We start from the raw sequence: 24,259 nt of genomic DNA, 5'->3' as shown, positions 1-24,259 counted from the left end.
ATGCTTATAACTTCGTTTTTTTAAATGGGACACCCTGTATATTTTTACATTTTTGGATTCTCTTCGATGTCTTCTTTCTTAAAATATGAGGTTTTGTAATGGTATACAGGGTAGCTTAAAATATATGTAATTACGTTTTTTTTTCTCTTATTAAAAGGAGAACTAAAGGCAACAGAATCATGAAAATTGGAATGAAGGGGTTTTGAAGAGTGATCTATTTAATGAAAATATTTTCATCTATTTGCTACTTCCGGTTATACCGGAAGATGCTTATAACTTCGTTTTTTTAAATGGGACACCCTGTATATTTTTACATTTTTGGATTCTCTTCGATGTCTTCTTTCTTAAAATATGAGGTTTTGTAATGGTATACAGGGTAGCTTAAAAGATATGTAATTACGTTTTTTTTTTCTCTTAATTTCGTAGCAATATTCACACCCTATAGAATTGTAGTAGTTTGACTACTGATTAAAAATTATTAGTATACGCTGTGAGCTCGTACGTAGAGGGGATATTTACAAATTCGGGAGCGCCAGTAGTGGCAAGTCTATAAACGTTTACCGGAAATTTGACATAAATGTCAAAGTGATTAATTTAAAATTAAAATTAAAAACATTAATTATAAAAAATATTAGTTGGTCAAAGCTGTGTTATATATTTTTACCTTAAATATACAGTAGAACCCCGCAAATCCGAACTAATTGGGGGGACAGCCTGTTCGGATTCCGAAAAGTTCGGATTATCCGAAAGTTAGCCTTAACTACTAGTTCAAAGCTTTCATTGTGATTTTGAGTAGCCAAACGTTCTCGCAAGAGTGTGGACAATATTTTTGGACTCAAGTTGACTACGAGAGAACCAAAGTAAGTTTGTGTTTAACCTTTATAAACACTTTATAAACCTATATATTAAAGTATAATATTTATTTTTAAGAAATTTTAAATGTCAAAAACCTAGTAATCCTACATTGTCCAATTTTCTGGCTTTACTCTGTATAATAAACATGTTTTTAAGTTTTTGTCTTGAATTTTTAAATTTTTTTCACTTTCCGTTGGTTCGGATTTGCCGAAAGTTCGGATTTGCGGGGTTCGGATTTACGGGGTTCTACTGTACTTACGTTTTAAATACTGAATTTAAGTTTTTTTAATGTTCCGCAATATGTAATATCTACACGATAATTGTGAAAGTATACGAAGTAAGAAATTCATATTTTATCAACAGAACGTCAAAATGATTAGCAAAATCTTATAAAATCGATTACAATTTAATTAATTTTTTGCGTTGTAAATGTTAAGCGATAACAATTAAATAATAAATTTAAAAATTACCGGTGAAAGTTGAATTAGTAATCCGCTAGGAGCGCCACCAGCGAAGCTCAGAGCGTATACGTTGTGAGCTTCGCTGGTGTCGCTCCTAGCGGACTACTATTCAACTTTCACCGGTAATTTTTAAATTTATTATTTAATTGTTATCGCTTAATATTTACAACGCAAAAAGTAATTAAATTGTAATGGATTTTTTTAAGATTTTGCTAATCATTTTGACGTTCTATTGACAAAATATGAATTTCTTACTTCGGATACTTTCACAATCATCGTGTAGATGGCGCTAAGATTAATGGATTAATAGATTAATAGAACATTAAAAAAACTTAAATTCAGTATTTAAAACGTAAGCATATTTAAGGTAGAAATATATACCACAACTTTGACCAACTAATATTTTTTATAATTAATGTTTTTAATTTTTTAATCACTTTGACATTTATGTCAAATTTCCGGTAAAGGTTTACAGACTTGTCACTACTGGCGTTCGCGAATTTGTAAATATCCCCTCTACGTACGAGCTCACAGCGGATAGCTAAATGTTGAATTTTAGTATACAGGGTTGGTCGAAATGCAGAATGAGTATTTTCTGAATTTTCTTAAATGGAACACCCTGTATTTTAAATGGGATTTTAAATGGGGAATCAGAATTAATGCCAGAAGTAACACCATACGAAGTTCAAAAGACACTTTCAGAAATGAAAAATAATAAATCTCCTGGCGATAACGGAGTAGTGATCGAGGCAATCAAACAAGGTGGAAATAAAATTATCCAGGTTTTGGCCAAACTTTTCACCGAATGCATTTACCAAGGAAAAACCCCTTCTCAATGGAACAATGCAGTCATTGTTTTATTGCACAAGAAAGGTGACATAACAGATCTAAAAAACTACCGTCCTATCAGTCTGCTATCACACATATAAAAACTTTTCACAAAAATTATCAAAAATGACTGGAGGTTAAGTTAGACTTCTATCAGCCTAGAGAACAAGCTGGGTTTAGATTCGGATATAGCACTAACGACCACTTACTGGTAATGAAAAACTTGATAGAGAAGTCGGCGGAATACAACAAACCATTGGCACTGATATTCGTGGACTACGAGAAAGCATTCGATACCATAAACCAGCAGAAAATGTTAAAAGCATTGACAGAATGCCGAATAGACCATCGCTACACTAACATGATAAAATATATCTACCACAATGCAACGGCTAGCGTAAGACTCATGATCAACAAACTAATAAATTATGTATGCAGCGAGGAGTACGGCAAGGAGACACCATCTCACCAAAGCTGTTCACAACCCTTTTAGAACACACTTTTAAGAAGGCAGATCTGAACGAATATGGTATCAATATAAATGGTGAGAGGCTTAAGTCATTTGAGATTTTCAGATGACATCGTCCTTATAGCCGATCGTATGGATGATGCAATAATAATGTTGAAAAAGTTATATCACGCTTCCTTAGAGGTCGGACTAAAGATTAATATCAACAAGACGCAAATAATGACTAATCTGGTGCTAAATCGTAATATTGTTGATGGAATCGATATTGAGCAGAGTGCATCTTATAAGTACTTGGGACATGAAATTCGGTTGGGAAGAGATAACCAGACGTGCGAGCTCCCACGTCGCATAGGATTAGCCTGGGCAGCGTTTGGTAAACTAAGCTATGTATTTAAATCGGCCTTACCCATATGCCTGAAAAGGAAAATCTTTGACCAGTGTGTGTTTCCTGTACTCACTTATGGAGCGGAAACATTAACACTCACAAAAAAGGTAGTGAACAAGATTCGCATAGCCCAGAGGGCTATGGAGCGCCAGATGTTGGGTGTCTCCCTGAGGGACCGAATCCCAAACGAAGAAATACGTCTTAGAACAAAAACAACGGACGCCGTCGAAAGAATCGCGTCGCTTAAGTGGAATTGGGCAGGACACGTCGCCAGATTGTCAGACAACCGATGGACAAAACGTATTGTCGAGTGGAGGCCAAGAGAAGAAGCACTACGGAGCCGAGGACGACCACCAACCAGATGGGCTGAAAGGCCCATAAATTTTTTTCGATATATTTGATATAGTGTTAGATATATTGGAAAAATCGATTTTCATTTTGTAACTTCAAAGGGCTGTAACTTTTTTTTATGTGCACATTTCTACTAAGGTAAGTTAGGTTCAATCGAACTATTTGTGGTCCCAGAATGTGGTTTAATGTATGACCTACCCTTTTGTTACACCATGTATTTCTATACTAACAACTAAAATAAGTATTTAAAGTAATACATTAAGTGAGTACAAAACAAGATGATGAGTTAGTTGTGGTGTTCCAGAATATGGGAGACCTGAAATCCCTAATACAAAATCAATACTTTTCAATGTTTAATTTTACTTACCAATGTCAAGAATCTGCTTCAATATCAATTCTCACTCTACATTTTTTTAAATTATTGTTACTATACCTTCGATACCGCAACAAAGAATAAAGAATTTATAAGAAACTAAAAGGAATACCAAATTATTTATTTAACTGTTTTGTCTTAAATTTCATTTTTAACATCAGGTCGAACCTATCCAACAAAAAACAAGGACTTGAGAAGAGTATACTTACATTGACAAGAAAATGGAGAGGTGGCCAATAAATGTAACTTGATCTACTAACTCAGAATATCCTGGACAGTGATGCAGACCAACAAAGCTATGTTATGAAGATGTTAAATAGTCTAAATTCTACTTGGTTAGTTATTAGAAACCATTAAAATAAAAAATATTCATACCTTATGTTCTTTCAAAGACTGGTACAGAATCCCTCAGCTTACCATGAAAGGTAAATTGGGTTCCACAGAGGAATTGGAAGGTTTAAGCATATTCCTGCACATCACATTCACAATGGGATAGGAATACGCCGTGCAGAACAATTTCAACTATTTCAATTAGCTGAAGACCCTGAACAATTCATCAATATAAATGCCAATGGCAAGGGGACCTAACAGGATACCTACCTCATATATTTTTTAAATTTTTGTTAAGAATACAATTTTATTTTGAATAAAATATTTTATTTCAGTTAGGTTTCTGTTTCTAATTATATTGCCAAATGTAGAAATAAATGTTATTTTACTTTAAGAGTTTGTTATTAAAAAAGTTAATATAGAAGAATGCATGAGAAGAACAATAAGGAATAAAGCAAAAAATATTCGTTAGAAATAAACCAAGTAAGGAAAAGATAAAAAATTGTAATAAGAGTTTCCGATGAGTCTGTGAAGATTATTACCCAAGATAGAAAATGAAGAAAAGTAATTAGGGAAGCAGATATTTATAGGGAAAGCTAATGACGGCTATGATTTTAAATGACAGCTCACTGTAGGAAAATCAAAATGCTAAGGAAAAACGGAAAAAAGTTGTTGAAAAGAACAAGCTGATAGCATTTTTATCAGAAATTCTACAAATTATTATACAGCGTGAGTGGGGAGGAATGCGCCAAACTTTAAGACTGTATAATATACGTAAAAATAATCAAAAATAACTCATATGTTGTTATTTGATTTTCATTTGTTTCCGAGATACGGGGTGTTAACATTTTTATTACAAACTGACGATTTATTTATTGCTCTAAAACCGGTTGAGGTGTGCAAATGAAATTTGGTGGGTTTTAAGACATAGATATTGCGCATGTTGTGACATACAATTAAGAATTTTATATTCACCATTGGCGCGCGTACGGATACTAGTCTGAAATTTTTTAAAGATAAAAATGGTACGCCACTGATATATTTCAAATTAAAAATCTTTTTTGAATTCCTCGTTCAATTTGTGACAAAAAATATATCTTCCTTTTTTTCATGTGACGCTTAGTTTTCATGCAAAAAATAAAACATCTTAACGCTTACAAAGTTTTCGACGAAGTTTCTATATGAATGTGTAGAAAGTTATTTTGAATACTTTGTAAGCGTTAAGATATTTTTTTTGCATGAAAACGAAGCGTCATATGAACAAACATGAAGATAGATGGTTTGTCAGAAATGGGACAGGGAATTCAAAAATAATTTTTAATTTTAAATATCTCAGTGACATACTATTTTTTTTTCTTTAAAAAATTTCAGACCATTATCCGTATGCGCGCCAATGGTGAATATAAAATTCTTAATTGTGTCAAAATATGCGCAATAACTATGTCTTAAAACCCACCAAATTTCATTTGCACACCTCAACCGGTTTTAGAGCAATAGATTAATCATCGGTTTGTAAGAAAAATTTTAACACCTCATATCATCATTCTCTTTGCCTTATCCCTATGCGGGGTCGGCTTCCCTAATTGCATTTCTCCACACAATTCTATCTTGGGTCATATCAATGTTAATACCCTTTACCAACATGTCCTGCCTTATCGCCTCCCCCCAGGTCTTCTTTGGTCTTCCTCTCCTACTCCTTCCAGGAATCTGCACTTCAGCTATTCTTCATATTGGGTGATTAACGTCTCGACGTTGAACATGACCAAACCATCTTAACCTATGCTCTCTCATTTTGGCATCAATTGGTGCCACACCTAGACTTCCCCTAATATACTCATTTCTAATTTTATCCTTCTTTGTCACTCCACTCATCCATCTAAGCATTCTCATTTCCGCCACATGCATTCGTTGTTCCTCTTTCTTTTTCACTGCCCAACATTCAGTTCCGTACATCATAGCCGGTCTTATGGCTGTTTTATAGAATTTTCCCTTCAGCTTCATTGGAATTTTTCTGTCACACAACACACCACTCGCTTCTTTCCACTTCATCCATCCAGCCCTAATTCTACTGCATGCATCTCCATCTATTTCTCCATTACTCTGTAATACCGATCCTAGGTACTTAAAACTATTGCTTTTCACAATCATTTCACCATCCAAAGATACCATTTTATTTGTAGTAGCTCCATCTTTAAATGAACATTCCAAATACTCTGTTTTTGTCCTACTAAGTTTTAAACCTTTTTCCTCCAGAGCTTGTCTCCACTGTTCCAGTTTTTGTTCTAAGTCTCTTTCACTATTTCCTACTAACACGACATCATCAGCATACATTAAGCACCATGGAATGTTACCCTGTAGTTTCGCTGTTATCTGGTCCAAAACTAATGAGAATAAATACGGACTAAGCACAGAGCCTTGGTGCAATCCTACTTTCACATGAAATTTATCAGTCTCTCCCACACCTGTCCTAACACTAGTTGTTACTCCCTCATACATATCCCTCACAATCTTTACATATTCACCAGGGACTCCTTTCTTATTGAGTGCCCACCACAGAATCTCTCGAGGGACTCTATCATATGCTTTCTCACCTCATATCTCAGATTTTAACACCTCATATCTCAGAAACAAATGAAAATCAAATAACAACATATGAGTTATTTTTGATTATTTTTACGTATATTATATACTATACAGTGATGAGCGTGCTAATAACCGGCAAAATAGCGCAAAAGATGGAAAACATATTAAATTGTGAGATAAAAAGAAATAAAACTAGTAGAGTTGTTAAATTTAGCGATAGTAACATATCAATTGACATTATATTGATTGTTTCCCACCTTTAGACGTATCAGAGGAGTATGCCAACTAAAACTGTCACTGTGACAGTGGCATTTCTCAAATTCGTTCGATACGTCTAAAGGTGGAAAACAATCAATATAATGTCAATCTATAAGTTACTATCGCTAAATTTAACACCTCCACTAGGTTCATCTCTTTTTATCTCACAACTTAATATGCTTTCCATCTTTTGCGTTATTTTGCCGGTTATTAGTGCGCTCATCACTGTATAGCCTTAAAGTTTGACGCATTCCTCCCCACTCACCCTGTATACTAGCAATGTATCAAAAGCTTCTAATAATAATAAAAATAGATCTGTAAGAGTCTAGAACTTGGAAAAACACTTATAGCTTCCATAAATGTCTCAAATATTAATGTCAAATTGTATTCATAAAAAATAATAGACGTATTATTGTTGATATAATAGATGTTTTGTCATTACAAGATGTAAGCAACAAAGTATTCCTTTTAATTTCTTATGTTGTGAGACTCATAAACTAAACCCTCAGAAAATAATATTTGGTGAGATTTCGTCTATATATATATCAACATGTATGTATACCTATTAAATTTAAATTTTATACGTACGTCATAGTACTTACATACAAAACCAAACACCTATTCCTCATCTTATTATAGATAATTGAAGTTTCTGAAAACACAGTGCGTATTAGTCACCGGCAACAATAAAATTGTGAAATAAAAACGGTCAAGTTTGTATAATTATTCAGTGTGCATTATATGTAATTCTATAGGGAAATGATGTAAGGCACTTACTGTGGAAGATAAAATCTCGTGGGGACAGCAACTGAGCAAAAATGATTTGCACACTCTGGTATCATTGAACTTAACATGGAATTTGTTACTTTCACCTGAAAAATAAAAGGACCATATAGTTAAACAAAAACCAAAAAAATGTTGGATCTATTGACCAATTAACCCATTAACGCCGACCGTACTCATTTGAGGACGCCTATAAAAATAAACTTACTGTTGAATTTAAAAATGTTTTGGGCTGTTTGTCACATTTTCTCTTATCAAGATAAATAGTGTAGTGTTACCCAAAACCGGTCTTGGTCTTGTTCTTGCATTCTCGCAAGACCAAGACCAAGATCGCCTAATTTTAGCAAGACTAACCCTGCGAGACTCTTGCGTCTTGCAGTTAGAATTGAATCAAAATTAAAGAATCAAGCTCAGAACCATACACGACAAACAAAGGAGTACCACAGGGATCCGTGCTAGGACCCTCGTTTGCTGACGATACCTCGTTAATAGTCTCTGCACGAACACTCGAGGAATTAAAAATGACAATGAAGACTGTTGTTGACTGCTTTAGATGCTGGTGTAATACCAACAGACTAATATTAAACATTGACAAGACAGAAATTATTTATTTTCATTCATACAACTCATCTACCAATGACTATACCTTAACCATCCATGATAGAAACAATATGTTATCTTCCACTCACTCCACAAAGTTTTTGGGTGTGTTCATTGATTGTAATCTGAAATGGTCTGAGCAAGTGAATTCAGTGAACATGAAATTGAATAAAGCTTTTTATGCTATATCTAGAATTAAAAACACACTACCCATATCTGCATTAATAAACGTTTATTATAGCCTTGCTTACAGCCACATGTGCTATAATGTAATTCTATGGGGGAACTCAGTAGATAGTGCCAAAGTGTTCATTACCCAAAAAAAATTATCCGTAAAATTTTTAATTTGGATTATCAACAATCTTGTAAAGCAATTTTTATTAAACATCAAATTTTAACTTTCTACTGCCTATATATCTATAAATGTTTACTCTATGTAAAAGAGGAAATAAATACATTTCCAGTAAATGCAGACAATCACTATTATAATACAAGAAGTGCTGAATCTTTACGAGTTCCTAAACACAGAACATCCAAATTTCAAAATAGCTTCAGATATATGGGTCTGACCTTATACAACCATTTGCCAAAAGCTGTGAAAGAAATACCACTCTCCACTAAATTAAAAAAAAATGTTAAAGATTTACTCATAAGAAAAGCATATTATTCGATAAATGAATATCTGAAGGACAAACTGCAGTAGCTTCATATTTTACTTGTAAGAATGTTATTTTATATATTTTATGTTTTGTCAATTATGTTACACAGTGAATATTGTTGAAATTGAAATTCTTTATTGAAATAGAAATCCTACTAACAATATTTAAATATGAATTTGCTTAATTAAGTGTAACATACAATATACAATACATGCAATATTATACAACACATACAGATTTATTAAAAATTATTTTTTTTTATCTAGGTAAAATATATGTCTTTAGTAATTTTTTAAAAATTTGAACTGTCAGTGCATTCTTAACACTGGGGGGAAGATGGTTAAATTCATTCATACATTTGTAAAAGAGGGATGTCATTGTGCTATGTTTATTAGTTTTTTAAATATCAAAATCTTCAATATTTCTCATGGTATATGAATGAACTTGACCCCTCAATGTAACATATTCATTAAAATATGCAGGCAGCATTCCTTTTTTTAATTTAAAAATGAAAACCATAGTAAGGTAGTAAAGCCTTTGTTGAACTGAAAACCAACCTAAAGTAGAGTACATCATCTCAATTGGCGTGTAGCGATTGCATCGAAGAATTGTTCTTATACCTCTGTTATACAAAATTTGCAATGATTGAATTGATCCTTTATCACCTAAATATAAAGCACTTGAACAGTAGTCAAAATGGGGCTGAATTATACTTCTAAATACAGTGATCCTTGAAAATAATGATAGATCTTTGCTAATTCTATTAAAGAAAAATAATTTTTTAGATATTTTCTTGCAAATATATTGAAAATGAGGTTTCAGAGAGAGTGTGTTATCCAGTATAAATCCAAGATATTTAATTTCATTGACCCATTTGATGCATTCATTATTAACTTTTAGTTTCAAATTTTCCATACTTATATTATTTAATTTATATCGGCTAGAGACTATCATTGACTTTGTTTTACTCGCATTAAGTTTTAACTTGTTAGCATCCAAAAATACCTCAATTCTTTTTAACAAACACTGCATCCTTCTAACAACCTCCACAATATCATCACCACTGCATACAATTAATGTGTCATCTGCAAAAAGACTAATAAATTCCAGACCCTCAACATAATTTACATCATTGATGAAAATAATAAATAATAATGCTCCAAGTACACTGCCTTGTGGTACACCAAAACAATTAGGTAGTTCTGTTGATTTACTTTGGCCTAACTGCACATAATGAGTTCTTTTTGTGAGATATTCGTTAAACCATTTTATAACACTTTGTTTAAAACCGTAGTACCTCAATTTTTTAATTAACAAATCTATGTCTATAGTTTCAAAAGCTCTTCTAAAGTCTAAGAATACAGCTACTACAAATTTATTGTTATCAATAAGTAGTTTCCACTTCGAGATGGTAAGTTGTATTGCTGTTTCACATGAGTGACCCTTTCGAAACCCATACTGATTGCCGAGAAAAAGATTATTTTTATTAAAGTATTCAATTATTTGGTTGTAAACGGCTTTTTCAAGTACCTTCTCTATACAAGGCAGTATATTGATTGGTCGATATGCAGATACTTCTGATTTCACTTGGGTTTTTGGGACCGGTGTAATAGAGCTAATTTTTAAGTTTTTAGGAAAGCTTCCACTCTTTAATGAAGAATTAACAAAATTAAGAACAGCATAGCCAGTTGTCTCAAAAGTTGTCTTTAAAAATTGTGAATTGAGTACATTATCTAAATGTTTGCAGGTTTTTAAAGAAAATATTATTTGTTTTAGTTCACATATTGTTAAGGGCTGAAATTCACTCATGTAGCATTCAACTTCAGGTAAACTATTATCAGACCATTCATGAGAGTTGGTAAAGCTAGATACTATCTCCTCAATACCCTTTGTAAAATAAGTATTAAACAAACATGCAGCCTCCCTTTCATTCTTTGCATTCACTCTACTTTCATCCATTCCAAAGTTAATTTGTTTATAATTTATATATTGGTCTTTATTTTTTATTAATTTCTTTAAGCATTTCCACATTTCCTTTGAATCATTTTTATTGTTATCAATCATACTTTCATAATATTTAACTTTTTTTTGCTTTAGCAAATTTACAACTACATTTCTCTTCATCTTATATTCGTTCCATAAATTTATACTATTACCACCATTACTATAGTTTACATAATTTTTATATACCCTATCACGCTCGAATGCCTTTGCCCTAACATCATTATCATACCAAGGAACATTTTCATTCTTACAGGTTATTTGTCTTATAGGATACTTATTTTCTATCACAGCTTTACATTTATCATATAAATCACTATACAGGGTGTCCCGAAAAGATTGGTCATAAATTATACCACAGATTCTGGGGTCAAAAATAGGTTGATTGAACCTCACTTACCTATATACAATAGTGCACACAAAAAAAGTTACAGCCCTTTGAAGTTACATAATGAAACTCGATTTTTGTTTCATATATCGAAAACTCTCAAAGATTTTTTATTGAAAATTGACATGTGGCACTTATACGGCAGCAACATCTTAAAAAAAAATTAAGTAAAATTTGTGCACCCCATACAAATTTTATGGGGGTTTTGTTCCCTTAAACCCCCCCAAACTTTTGTGTACGTTCCAATTAAATTATTATTGTGGCACCATTAGTTAAACACATTATTTTTAAAACTTTTTGCCTCTTAGTACTTTTTCGATAAGCCAGTGTTTATCGAGATATTTTGAATAATTGTCGAATCCACCACATATTTGTATATGGTTAAGTACGGTTATAGAGACCTGTTAATAATCTGAAAATTTATTTATAATTTACATTTTTAGGTATATTTTGAAAAAGAAGCTACATCTCGATAAAAGGTGACTTATGAACAAAAGACTAAGAGACAAAAGTTTTAAAAACACTGTGTTTAACTAATGGTACCACAATAATAGTTCAATTGGAACGTACACAAACATTAGGGGGGTTTAAAGGAACAAAACCCCAATAAAATTTTTACGTAAATATATTGAAAAAGAAGCCGTATCTCAATAAAAACTGGCTTATCGAAAAAATACTAAGAGGCAAAAAAGTTTTAAAAACGTTGTGTTTAACTAATGGTACCACAATAATGAATTAATTGGAACGTACACGAAAGTTTGGGGGGGTTTAAGGGAACAAAATCCCCTAAATTTTTTATGGGGTGGACAAATTTCACTATAATTTTGTTATAAGATGTTCCTGACATAAAAATTATACATGTCCATTTTCAATAAAAAATCTCTAATAGTTTTCGATATATTGAAAAAAATCGATTTTCATTTTGTAACTTCAAAGGGCTGTAACTTTTTTTGTGAGCACATTTGTACTAAGGTAAGTTAGGTTCAATCGAACTATTTTAGACCCCAGAATGTGTGGTATAATTTATGACCATTCTTTTCGGGACACCCTGTATATCACATTAAGATCAGTAGAGTCGTAATTCCAATCACAGTTTATAATCTCAATATTTAATTCATAAAATGCCTGATCACTTAAACACCTAGTTAAAATTTTTTTCTTATTACTATTTACACTATCAATATTCTCTAGCCTAATACCTATAATTAAGTGATCAGTGATCTTTGGTGTATAAAATACTTTATATTCTAACTTATTAGTGTTTGTAAGGACAAGATCAATAAGAGTACTCGACTTTTCACAAATTCTTGTACTTTCCTTGATCACCTGCTCTACCCCCAGTGATTGTATAAGAGTTATTAGTTTTTTACAGTAAAATTCATCTTTATTAAAATAATTTATGTTAAAATCTCCTACCAATATACATTTTTTATTTATGGTCATATTTTCTTCAATAATATCCTCCAACTTACTTAAGAAAGCTGCCAAACTACCATTAGGTGACCTATATAGACAACCGATCGACAAACTTATGCTATTAATTTTCACATGTATAAAAGCACACCAACAATTACTATCTTCAGAATAAATACATCCATTTTCATAAATTGTATCATTTCTTATAAACATTATCACTCCTCCTGTATAGCGGTTAGGGGGCATCACATCGAACACAGGAATAGCCAGGTACATTGATCTCATCATCATCCATATCCACAGTAGTTCGCGTTTCTGATAGAGCTAGGATATATGGTTGTTTACTAAGTATTTGAGCAGTTATTTCATCTTTGTGGGCAATCAAGCTTTGAGCATTGAGGTAGATAATATGACATTGATCTATTGTATCCAGTTTCTCCCTCGATTCCTCACGAAAAAATTTCTACGATTTCCAAAACTACCATTGTTGTTAATTGAAATTGAAACTCTGGATAATTTAAATAATATAAATTACTTTGATTACTGTGATCGAGATTTAAACATAATTTACCTTAACATAAGAAGCTTGCCTAAAAACTTTGACAACCTGATCTCATACCTTCAGTATCTTAATAAAAGTTTCGACGTTATTGCATTGTCAGAGACAAATAAAGTTGTAAACAAAATACAAAATCTTAACATACCAGGATATCAGCTGTGTTACAATGAAAGTGTAATAAACAAATGTGACGGCTTTATTTTTTATGTCAAATGTGAACTCTTAAAATCATTGGAAGTGATTGAAATTGAAAATTGTAAATTTCTTAGAATAGTTTTAAGTAAAAATGGGTATTCAGTGGGTATTACTGGTTATTATAGATGTCATAATGTAGATCAATTTAATCTAATTAGTGGCCTTGAACTAATCCACACTCGTTATAGTAAAAAATGCCAGATTGAGGTCTTCTGTGGTGACACAAATGTAGATATTTCCCCAACAAAAAATGTTAATAATCCCAGGTCTAAAGAGCTTATTTGTAGGTATCTAAATGTATTTTCTGTGGAAGGGTATAAGAGTAAAATTAATTGTTCTACAAGAATTGATGGTAACTCGAGATCCTGTTTAGATCACTTTTTTGTGCGGTCAGTAAATAAGTGCAATGCTGTAGTCTTAAGAGGTAGTCACTCGGACCACTATCCCATACTCTTGAATATAACTCTAAATAATGAATTTAATAATAATAACAAAAAAGGAAGATATGGTAAAGTGTTAGATAAAAATAGATTGCTAACATTATTTCAAACTGAGAGTTGGGATGATGTTATGAGGGAGCAGGATCCGAATCTTGCCACCAATAGTTTAATAAGGATAATTACACAGTTTATTAATATAGCAACACAGGTAAAATATATTAAATGCAAAAATAGAGTGAAACAACCCTGGGTTACGCAGGGGCTGTTGAACTCTATTCGGCAACGAGACAATCTAAATAAACTTTGTGCTAAAAACCCATTTAATGAAAATTTCAAAAAAGAATATATAGTATATAGAAATATTTTAAGCAAAACTTTATGTAGGGCAAAAGAAAACTATTTTAAAAATCTATTTGATAAAAACTGTAAGAATGCTAAGGAAATCTGGAAAACTATAAAATATGCCACAAATGAAAACTGCAATAGACCTAGTATTTCTAATATAGTAAGTAAGGATGGGAGTTTGATTGAGGATGACAGGAAAATAGCAGAAAAATTCAATAGCTACTTTAATTATGTGGGAGAGACGTTAGCCTCAAAAATAAAAAAACCACCAGATCACATTGTAAATTCTTTAATAGAGCAAGGAAATATAAATAATAGCCTGTTTTTAAAACCTTTTTCGAGTGGTGAAATGGAAAAAATTATAAACACATTAAAAAACAGTGATTCAAACATAGGTAATGGTATCTCAAATAATATAATTAAGTACTACAGTAAATTTCTCATTAAACCTTTATTATACTTAGTAAATCTTATCTTTGAGCAAGGCATCTTTCCGGACGCACTGAAAGAAACAATAATTGTCCCTATTCACAAAAGTGGTCCAAAAGATATAGTTAGCAATTATTATCCAATTGCCCTCACAAACAACATAAGTAAAATCATAGAAAAATGCATTAAGTTAAGATTATGTAATTACCTGGAGAAGCATAGTTTATTATCATCAAACCAATATGGCTTTAAAGAAAACTATGGCACAGAAGATGCCTTAATTAAACTTTCAGATCAAATTATTAATAGTTTCAACAATAAAAAGAAATGTATGGTCATTTTTATTGATCTGGCCAAGGCCTTCGACACTGTGTCACACCGTATATTGCTGGAGCGACTTAAGAAAAAGGGAATAAGAGGTCTTCCTTATAATTTATTCAAATCTTATTTGGAAAATCGCTCCCAGAAGGTCAAAATAAATGAAACTTTAAGTGAATCAGCTCCAGTAACTTACGGTGTGCCACAGGGGACGGTTTTGGGTCCAGTGCTTTTTGTGTTATACATGGACTTTTTATTTTCAGTTCTCAAAGAGGCTAATATTACATGCTATGCAGATGACACAGCCATTGTTGTTTGTGAGAGCACTTGGGAAAAAACTCTTACCATAGCAGAGGAAATCATGGCAAAAATTAAAAGTTGGTTTGATGTCAGTCTGCTTTCAATGAATATCGAGAAGTCCCACTTTATGTGCTTCACAATGAATGAAGCCACGTCACCAGAAATTTTAGCTCTTAAAGTACATAAATACACATGTAAGGATCACAAAAAATGTGATTGTCAAACTATTAAAGTTGTTGATAAAATTAAATACTTAGGAGTATTTTTTGACAAACACATGAAGTGGGAACCTCACATTGAATATATTTGTGGTAAATTAAAAAAAATTATGTACAAATTTTACATTTTAAGAAAATGTTTAACAAAGGATACTATCATAAATATATATAAAGCCCTAGTCGAATCTATCCTAACATATGGAATATGTACCTGGGGTGCAGGTTATTCTAACGTTCTATCCCCCTTAATAATAACACAAAAAACAATTTTAAAAATCATTTTATTTAAAAAGAAATGTTTTTCTTCAGAAGATTTGTTTATAGAAGCAAATGTAATGCAGATTTTTCAACTTTATATTAAAACCATTGTCAGACTCTATTGTAATAATAAGTTACCAAAACCCAGCTCAAACCATCAATTTCTAACTAGATTTACTACTAATAATATGTTAACGACTACTACACCAATATATTACACGGCTGTTCAAAAAAGCTTACTCTTCACAGCTCCAAAAATATTTAACTCTTTACCTCAAGAATTTAAAAATAAAAAATTTATTAAGATAAAGAAATCGCTTTCTAGCTGGATAAAAAATATAAAAATAAATAACATATTCTAGTAATAATGTAAAACTTTATAGAACATAGACATAGTCTTTTGTAAATCTTTATTAGGTTAAGTGAATTTTCTCTTGTTTTCTTAATAATCAGTTACCTCCATTAGATTAATTTTATTGATTATAATAAATAGAATAAGTACACACACAAACAATATGTTCATCGTGTACTTAGCATCTAAGTTTTTGCATGTAAACTGATTTTTTCTTGAAATAAAATTATTTTTTATTTTTTATTATTTTATTTATCTCATCAGGTCCTGTGGACTTTTTTGGTTTTAATTTTTTAATTCTATTTAATATATCAGAATCTACAACTCTAGGAAACTTAAAAAGCCCCCAGCTTTCTTTATTTGAACTATAATCAGTGTCATCAGTTTCTGCATATACAGACTGAAAAAACTGTGCAAAAGCGTTAGCTATATTCTGAGAACCCTCGTAGCTCTCGGTGCCAAATACCATCTTCATTGGTACCCCACTAAGACCTGCTTTTCCTTTTAAAAATCCCCAAAAACTACTGGGATCATTTGTTAGGTTCTTTTCTATATTTTGTTTATATAATTTGTAATCATTTTTTGTTTGAAATTTTATATTTTTTCTGAGTGTTAAATACATACTCAACTAAATACATACTCTAAAAGTTAAATACATACTCTAAATATACCAATTTACATAGAAGTGGTTTTACTTCTTGTTAGAGTTTTTTAACTATATGGTATACAGCCAACCTAGGGAACTTCCCTTTTAGAGTACATACTCAACTCTTCTGCATTTGCCTTACCTTTTTTAACTAAACAATGCAGACGATTTTTTAACCTAATATTTTTAACCAGATCAATGGAGAACCAAGACGGGAATTTTGCCACTGATTTATTCATTTTAACCTCAAATTTTGGTACTGATACATCCATAAAATCATACATCTTTGCATAGAAAAGACCCAAAGACCTGTCCACATCATCACATGTCAGTAGGTCAGACCAATCACATTGCTCAAGTAGCTTATATAACATCAAAAAATCACCTTTTGAGTAATCATATTTATAGCTTTTCATACAATGCTTTTCAGACTCTGATTTATCTATAATGATAGTGAAAGTAAGAGCAGGATGATATTTGTCTTCAGCAATCAGTGGACTATCCGACCTAATAACATCTGATACTGTAAGGTTTGACAATATGAGATCCAACAATCTATTCATATGATTATATACTCCATTACATTGCTGCAAGTTGCCCATATTCAGAAACTGATGCAAAAGAATGTTTTTATCACAGTCCCAATTATTATTTTCAAAACTTGGCAAGTTAAAATCCCCTATTATTAACATATTTGAATTTTGATTTAAGATAACATCTTCAAAGAGATTTAAAAATGTTTCATACTTATCTATACAACAGTTAGGTGTAAAATAAACAACAGACATATAAAATATGGTTCTTCTAAAATCTATCTTGACAATAATACATTCAATATCACAGCTTACTTCAATTATTTCATAAGGTATTTCTTTTTTGAGTGCCATCAGTACACCTCCGCCTCGATTCAAATCACGATCTCTTCTTACCACATTATATCTATCATCAAACAGCTCATTGTCATAAAATTCTGCATTCAACCAAGTCTCTGATAGTGCAATAATATCATAGTCTTCAGATAATATGCTTGTGTATAATGTATCAGTTTTTGTCCTTAGACCACGAACATTTTGATAATAAATACGCAGTTCCTTCAGTAGATTATAATTCTTTAATATGAGATTAGTACCTATACCTGAGGATCCTCCGGTGCTGTCGGCACCCTCTTCTTTGCTAAAAACCGTGATACAATTGCCCCATTGGGCCATATCTGTTTTCGCCATGCTTTTTTGAAATTCTCTTGATTAATAGTCACTTTCATTGATGCATAAATCTCTGGTCGTTTGGACTCATGTTTCTCGCAATTTACTTCGGGAAAATCATTTATAAGCATTTGCTTCAAATCTTCAGGTCTCGTATTAGGTGCCAATCGAGACACATGAAGTGATACATACTTAGGAATTACTTGGATACCAGTATCAACTTCATTTCTTCCAATAACGAATCTGCGGTTCCTTTGTTTATTTCTGGGTTTAACTGTTTCCCAGCCAACATTATCGTCGTTGGTTGATCCAAGCGCTTGTATTTCACGCATGACATTATTTTGGTGTGTCTGCAGAAGTGCCATCGTTACTGCTGTAGGGTCGATCTTATTATTATTAGGATTTCTTGTTTATTTTTGTTTTAAATTCGCTGCTGTCGCAGCCATCTTCTTGTCATTCGTGTTTGAAGTTGACGGTTGAGATGTCATTTTGGTCAAACCTCCGTTTGCAGAAGATGAAAAATTACCATCAGTTTGACAATTAAATCTGTTCTGTGCTTGTGGTAGAGACGTATTGGTGGTTGCTTGCTGCAAGGTATTCTCCTTTTGACCTTGACTACTTTGTGTACCTGTACTTACTATTGATTTGCTTGGATTTTTTGTACCATTTTTTCCATTGGACAATACTTTGAGATCTTCTATTTTTTCTTCATAGCTTTTAATGAGCGCTTTTTGAACACTATTGGAATATTCCTTTTCGTCTAATAGCTGCTCCTTGAGCATAATTTCTTTTTTAAGAAACTGCATCTCTAAATCAGAATCATTCGTCTTGAAGTCTGTATTATTCAGGAATGAGGAGCACTTCACTTTACAGCCATCACATAACCAGAATAAATTGGTACTTTCCATTAAAACTTTTTGCCATGCATCTTTTAAAGACACACACATTAAATGAAACACATTTTTACATAATTTGCACACAACTGACTTAGAATTTACTATAAAGTTGTCGGAGCAAACTCGACACACGTTCGCATCGTCGGACATCTTGATACTCTGATATCATCTTAAAGAAAAAATTACACAAAAAATATAAGTCAACTGGTTCTTTGAATGACTGAAAATGTTTTAGCTAGTTTTAAAAAAAATTTTCAACACTGTCATTTTTTCAAATTTTAATATTTTTCAAAAATCCTTCTTGATGGTATAGGAAATAACTTATATTTCAATAATCACTTTGAAATTTTATGTTTCAGGATCTCTATTAGCCTCAATCACTGCAGCAGTGGAGCTATGTTTTTATTTTCACCGTGCCAGTATATGGCGCATAAATTGTTTAATTTTGAATATTTTTTTATAAAAATTGTTTTACTTATGCTTCCTGTTACAGTTAATGCTCATGCAAATTTTTAAAACAATTGGTACAGTACTTTTTATTTTAGAAATTCCCAAAAAAGTATATGAATCTCATACTTTTACACTAGGATAGCCCCTTAAACCATGATCTGTTCAGTAAATTATAGTGGCCAAATATATCGCACCCTCAGTGCAAGACTGCAGTAAGTCAAAATAAGTAAGTTTCGAGATAAAGACGATTTTCTTTATTTTCGTGCTAATATCGGTGAAATAAGACATAAATTTTAAGAAAAATTAACATTTAATTATGATTTTGCATGCTTTTCAGCCTATATTACACTAACCAAAAATAGAAATTTAAATAAAATAATATTAACGCAAAAAAAAATTATGAATTTCAAAGTTACAACACTTTTGCACGGAAAAAATTGTTAATAACTACACATTTAGTATTAGAATTTCGAAGTTACAACAGTTTTGCACGGAAAAAATTGTAAAAAGCGTAGACACATTTACTTTTACAGTAAAACCTGTGTTACCGGCCACCTGCCAACAACGGCCACATGTACTAACGGCCAGTTTAAAAATTACCCAAACCAATTATGTACAGTAAAACCTGTGTTAACGGCCACCTGTCAAAACCGGCCACCTTCAAAGTTCCCCAAACCAAAATTTTTGGACTACAAAACCTGGTATTAGCGGCCACCTTTTAATATCGGCAAATAATTCTGTCATTTTTAGTGACCGTTATTGACAGGTTTTACTGTATATCTAGACTACAAAAACTGGCATTACCGGCCACCTTTCTATATCGGCCAATAGTTCTTTCATTTTTAGTGGCCGTTGATGACAGGTTTTACCGTAGTTGTTTTCCTCTTCTTGTACATCATCTTGTGCCAAAATATTTTTATAAAAACTATGGTGGGCTTCTGGTATCATACCCGAATGGCATAAGTATACCAAATCTTTTTTTTTTGCCATTTGAATTTTTGGCTGTTCTTTGGCAAGTTTTCTGAGAATACTTAGATATTTTTGATAACTGTTTTTCCTTTTAAAATCTTATGGAAAATAAATATAATACAGTAAAACCTGTGTTAACGGCCACCTGTCAAAACCGGCCACCTGAACTAGCCGGCTAGCTTCAAAGTTCCCCAAACCAAAATTTTTGGACTACAAAACCTGGTATTAGCGGCCACCTTTTTATATCGGCCAATAGTTCTGTTATTTTTAGTGACCGTTATTGACAGGTTTTACTGTATTACACAAAGGACATAAAATTTACATGAATAAATTGGTCTCGAAAATCTTTGTTTATTGTCTCAGCCGTTAATGGATTACGTAGACGCTCTGTATATTAAAATTAAACACCACAGATAATATAGATATTAAAATAACAAATATCTTACTTTTTTCACTGCTTGTTATCGAATCCGTTGCAATGTTCCATGCAAAACTGTTGTAACTCTGTTACATTAGAGTTACAACAGTTTTGCACGGAACTTATGTTCAAAAACGCAAAATAGTTAAACTGTTGTTGTTGAAATATTTATCCCATTAAGCATTTGAAAGTTACTAAAGTTTTACAGGGGATAGATATGCATGTTTACAATCGAATTTCATGATTACTTCATTTTCATAAAATTTCGAGTTACTGCAGTCTTGCACTGAGGGTGACATATATTGGATATTAATTTCCCAATGGCCCTGACATGGCTCACTCATATGAAAATACAATGTAACTTTATTTTGCCTGTCTGCTAGAGAGCTAACTGGGGGAAACAGCTGAATAATATTTTCAACAGAGTGGCAGTGATAGATATAGGACTCAGGAGACATAGACATTATTATTATACAAGAGACTAGGAGGGATATACCTATTGTGAGATTAAAATTATGCTTGAAAATCCAATTTTTATGAGTTGAAGAAAGGCTACGAAAGATGTCCTAAACACTAAGCCAATCAATATAGAATATTAATATAATATACACCACAATAAAACAGTCAGGGACAGGGTACCTAGTCTACTGGTTATAGTTATGCTATATGTATGCTCAATCTGTTCAAAATATTTATTATAACATCAATGATAGTTTCACTAAAGATTGCAAAGTGTAGAAGTAACTAAAGTGGTTAAAATATGTGTACTAATCATGCTAAAATAATGATTAAAGTTATAATCTACTAAAATTCTTGAATTCAAAGTTTGCACTGCCTTACAAAATGCCACATTTTATTAAGTATTGTAATGTAAAGAAGTTCAAAAATTTGGTATCTGCGTAGGAATTACATTACAGTTTCTAACTCAAGCGGAAATAGATTACTGTGCACCCATAATATAATCCGCTTTCCCTTTAACATTCGCCTTCCGTTGTGTCCAATTTCCATAATAGAATAGACTATCAACTAAAGTTATGTATTGATTGACACTTACCATTTCTTCCTGTTCCCATAAGCTGATCTAACATAGCCCTCATCTGATCGTGGGCTGTCATTTTGTATTTTTTTGCCTTATTTCAACTCAACACTAGAAAATATCAAAAAAATATATATTTAACAACAATATGTAACTAGGACAAGCTACCACATTCCACCATTACAAAATGGCGTGTGGTTTTGAAGTTTTTTATACGCACAAGCCAAATGCACACAGGGTTGCCAGGTCAGTTTTGATGTCGTCAGTAGTTTTGCTTTCAAAAAATCAGTAGCCATCAGTAGATTTTTTTAAGCCATTTATAATAAAAAAAGCTATAAAACCTGTGTTAACGGCCACCTGTTAAAATCGGCCATTTCTACTAACGGCCAGTTTTTAAATAACGGCCAGTTTAAAACTCTCCAAACTAATTATATTATGTAGATTCCCTTATATTTATGTACTGGTATCTATGGTCACCTCTATATTACGGACGCGGCCAAGTAACAAAGTAATCTCATAATTTTAAAGTCTTCATAGAAATTTACATAGATAGGTACTATTTATTTATTTATTTGGTCTTTTATCTAATATATAGTGAGCGCGTAAAGGCCGCGTCTCACCATCAAATAATTTGATCAAACAGTTTGAGCAAACTCCGGACTCCGGAAGTACGTCAAAGTGACGTCACAATTGCAGTTTTTTTTAAATTCTAAAAATCTGTGCTCTCACTATCAGTCTAGTTTTTTGTATTGAGTTGTCTAACTTGTCTGTACTTTATTTAAAATTAAAATTTTTCATTATTATTCACAATGAACACTCAGGATGTGACGTCACTAACTGTCACTTTCAGTTTGCTCAAACCAGTTTGATCAAATTATTTGATGGTGGGACGCGGCCTTGAAAGTTGAAATAAAATAATTTTTTTGTGAATGGGTGACTTTGAAGAAAAATCCCGAAATGGGTCATTTTTAATTTATAGATTATGCTTTTTTGGCGTATATAGCGATGATTTTTTTAAATAAGAATAGGATCGTGTGCTCGCTTATTTAAAAGGTTGTTCAATTCTCTATTCAGTGTAATAAACATTTATTGCTTCAAACATTAAAATAATTTTGTATAAAGGGTACAAAAAAATTATTGAATTAAATTAATTGACATAAAAAGGAGAATGTAGGTATGTAATTTACTTAATTCAAAATACATTACTGTTGCCAGAAAACATCAAAAAATATTTATTTGCTAAATAAATATTGTTTTTCGCTTAAATTCAATGTTAAAGCTTCCACCCACCTACCTCTTAGAAGTTTGAACATTTAATTTAAGCGAAAATAATGTTTATTTATCAAATAAACATTTTTTCTCTTTTCTCAAAGCAGTAAAATGTATTTTGAATTAAATTTCATACATTCTTCTTTTAATTTGTGTCAATAAATGTATTTATTTTTTTGGACACCCTGTATAAATAATTGTAGGTATTAATGTTTATATTCATTAGTAGAATGGCAGAGGATAGGATAGTACAATACTTACAATAGCATGAGATAAGTCACCAAATTGACGAAGAAGTATTGGCAGACCAAGAAAAAGATGGTGCGATAACTTAAATAATTTAGGAGGCTAATATTGAAGAAGAAACAGGCTTTAAAGCCTACATCCAAGAAGGAAGAAGATGTTTATATTACTGAATAGATAATTGAATAACCTTTCAAATAAGCTATTGTTTATTTTTTAAGCAAGAGGAGTGATTCAAATTTACCCCGTAATGTTTGTTTCTAATTGGTCCAACCGCAGGCCAGTTTACTCCACTGTTATTAAATTTTCACACTTACGACATTTATGAAATTTTGGCACTTCTGTCATTTTATAGGTTAATTAAGTATATCGACGATTTTTGATGTTTTCTGCATTATTCCTTTAATTTTTAGATTTTTAGTTTACTTTTATATAAAAACAGTTGTTTTAGAACTCTTCAGAGATGTATTGAAAAATAAAATAATAAAATAAATCATATTAAGACCATAATAAATTTTATTTCTAAAAATCTTCTTTCTATATTTTCCAGTTTGTTAAATTTTGTAAAATATATTTTTATTATTTTGATTTTTTAATTTTAATCAACCTATACTAGGTACACCACTGGCAACGCCACTTTGACGCAAAAGGTGCATTTTAAACGAGGTAAAAATTTTAAAAAATCGGCCAGCCTGTAAACTATTCACTGACCCTAAAAACTGTACCTCTATTCATCAAATAGTCATAAATCTTATCCAAGGCGTCACAATACCCGATAGTCGATAGTTTGGTTGTATCAGTGGAAACACATGGCACATATGTCATATGTCTATTGAAAACAAAGCAATTATCTCTCAACCCAAGAGTCCCTATGTTTTCTTTGTAGCCACTTGACATCCTTATTAAGTACCATGAAAATTCTAAACATCCATAATAGGTACCGACTACCGACTATTTATAGAAATTTAGGTTAAAG

At 31.8% G+C, this 24,259-nt stretch overlaps 1 protein-coding gene across 2 annotated transcripts in view; it reads right to left on the bottom strand.

The window, feature by feature from the left end:
- LOC114341895 (putative RNA-binding protein Luc7-like 2) overlaps positions 1–22,008 on the bottom strand; it is a 111,813-nt gene extending 89,805 nt beyond the window's left edge. The window contains exons 1-2 of one of the 2 annotated variants that reach the window (XM_050657446.1): positions 21,790–22,008; positions 7,671–7,765 (exon numbers count right to left, since the gene is read on the bottom strand). In XM_050657446.1, the coding sequence (XP_050513403.1) occupies positions 7,671–7,765; positions 21,790–21,850 (156 nt within the window). In that variant the 5' untranslated portion in view covers positions 21,851–22,008. Of the gene's footprint in view, positions 1–7,495; positions 7,546–7,670; positions 7,766–21,789 lie in introns of those variants that run through there. The other variant, XM_050657447.1, reaches the window with a different exon arrangement.
- Between the last annotated feature and the right edge of the window lie 2,251 nt (positions 22,009–24,259).

This window comes from Diabrotica virgifera, chromosome 8, assembly GCF_917563875.1.
Source record: "Diabrotica virgifera virgifera chromosome 8, PGI_DIABVI_V3a".
Classification (NCBI taxonomy): Eukaryota; Metazoa; Arthropoda; class Insecta; order Coleoptera; family Chrysomelidae; genus Diabrotica; species Diabrotica virgifera.
This window is presented reverse-complemented; position numbering and strand designations above follow the sequence as displayed.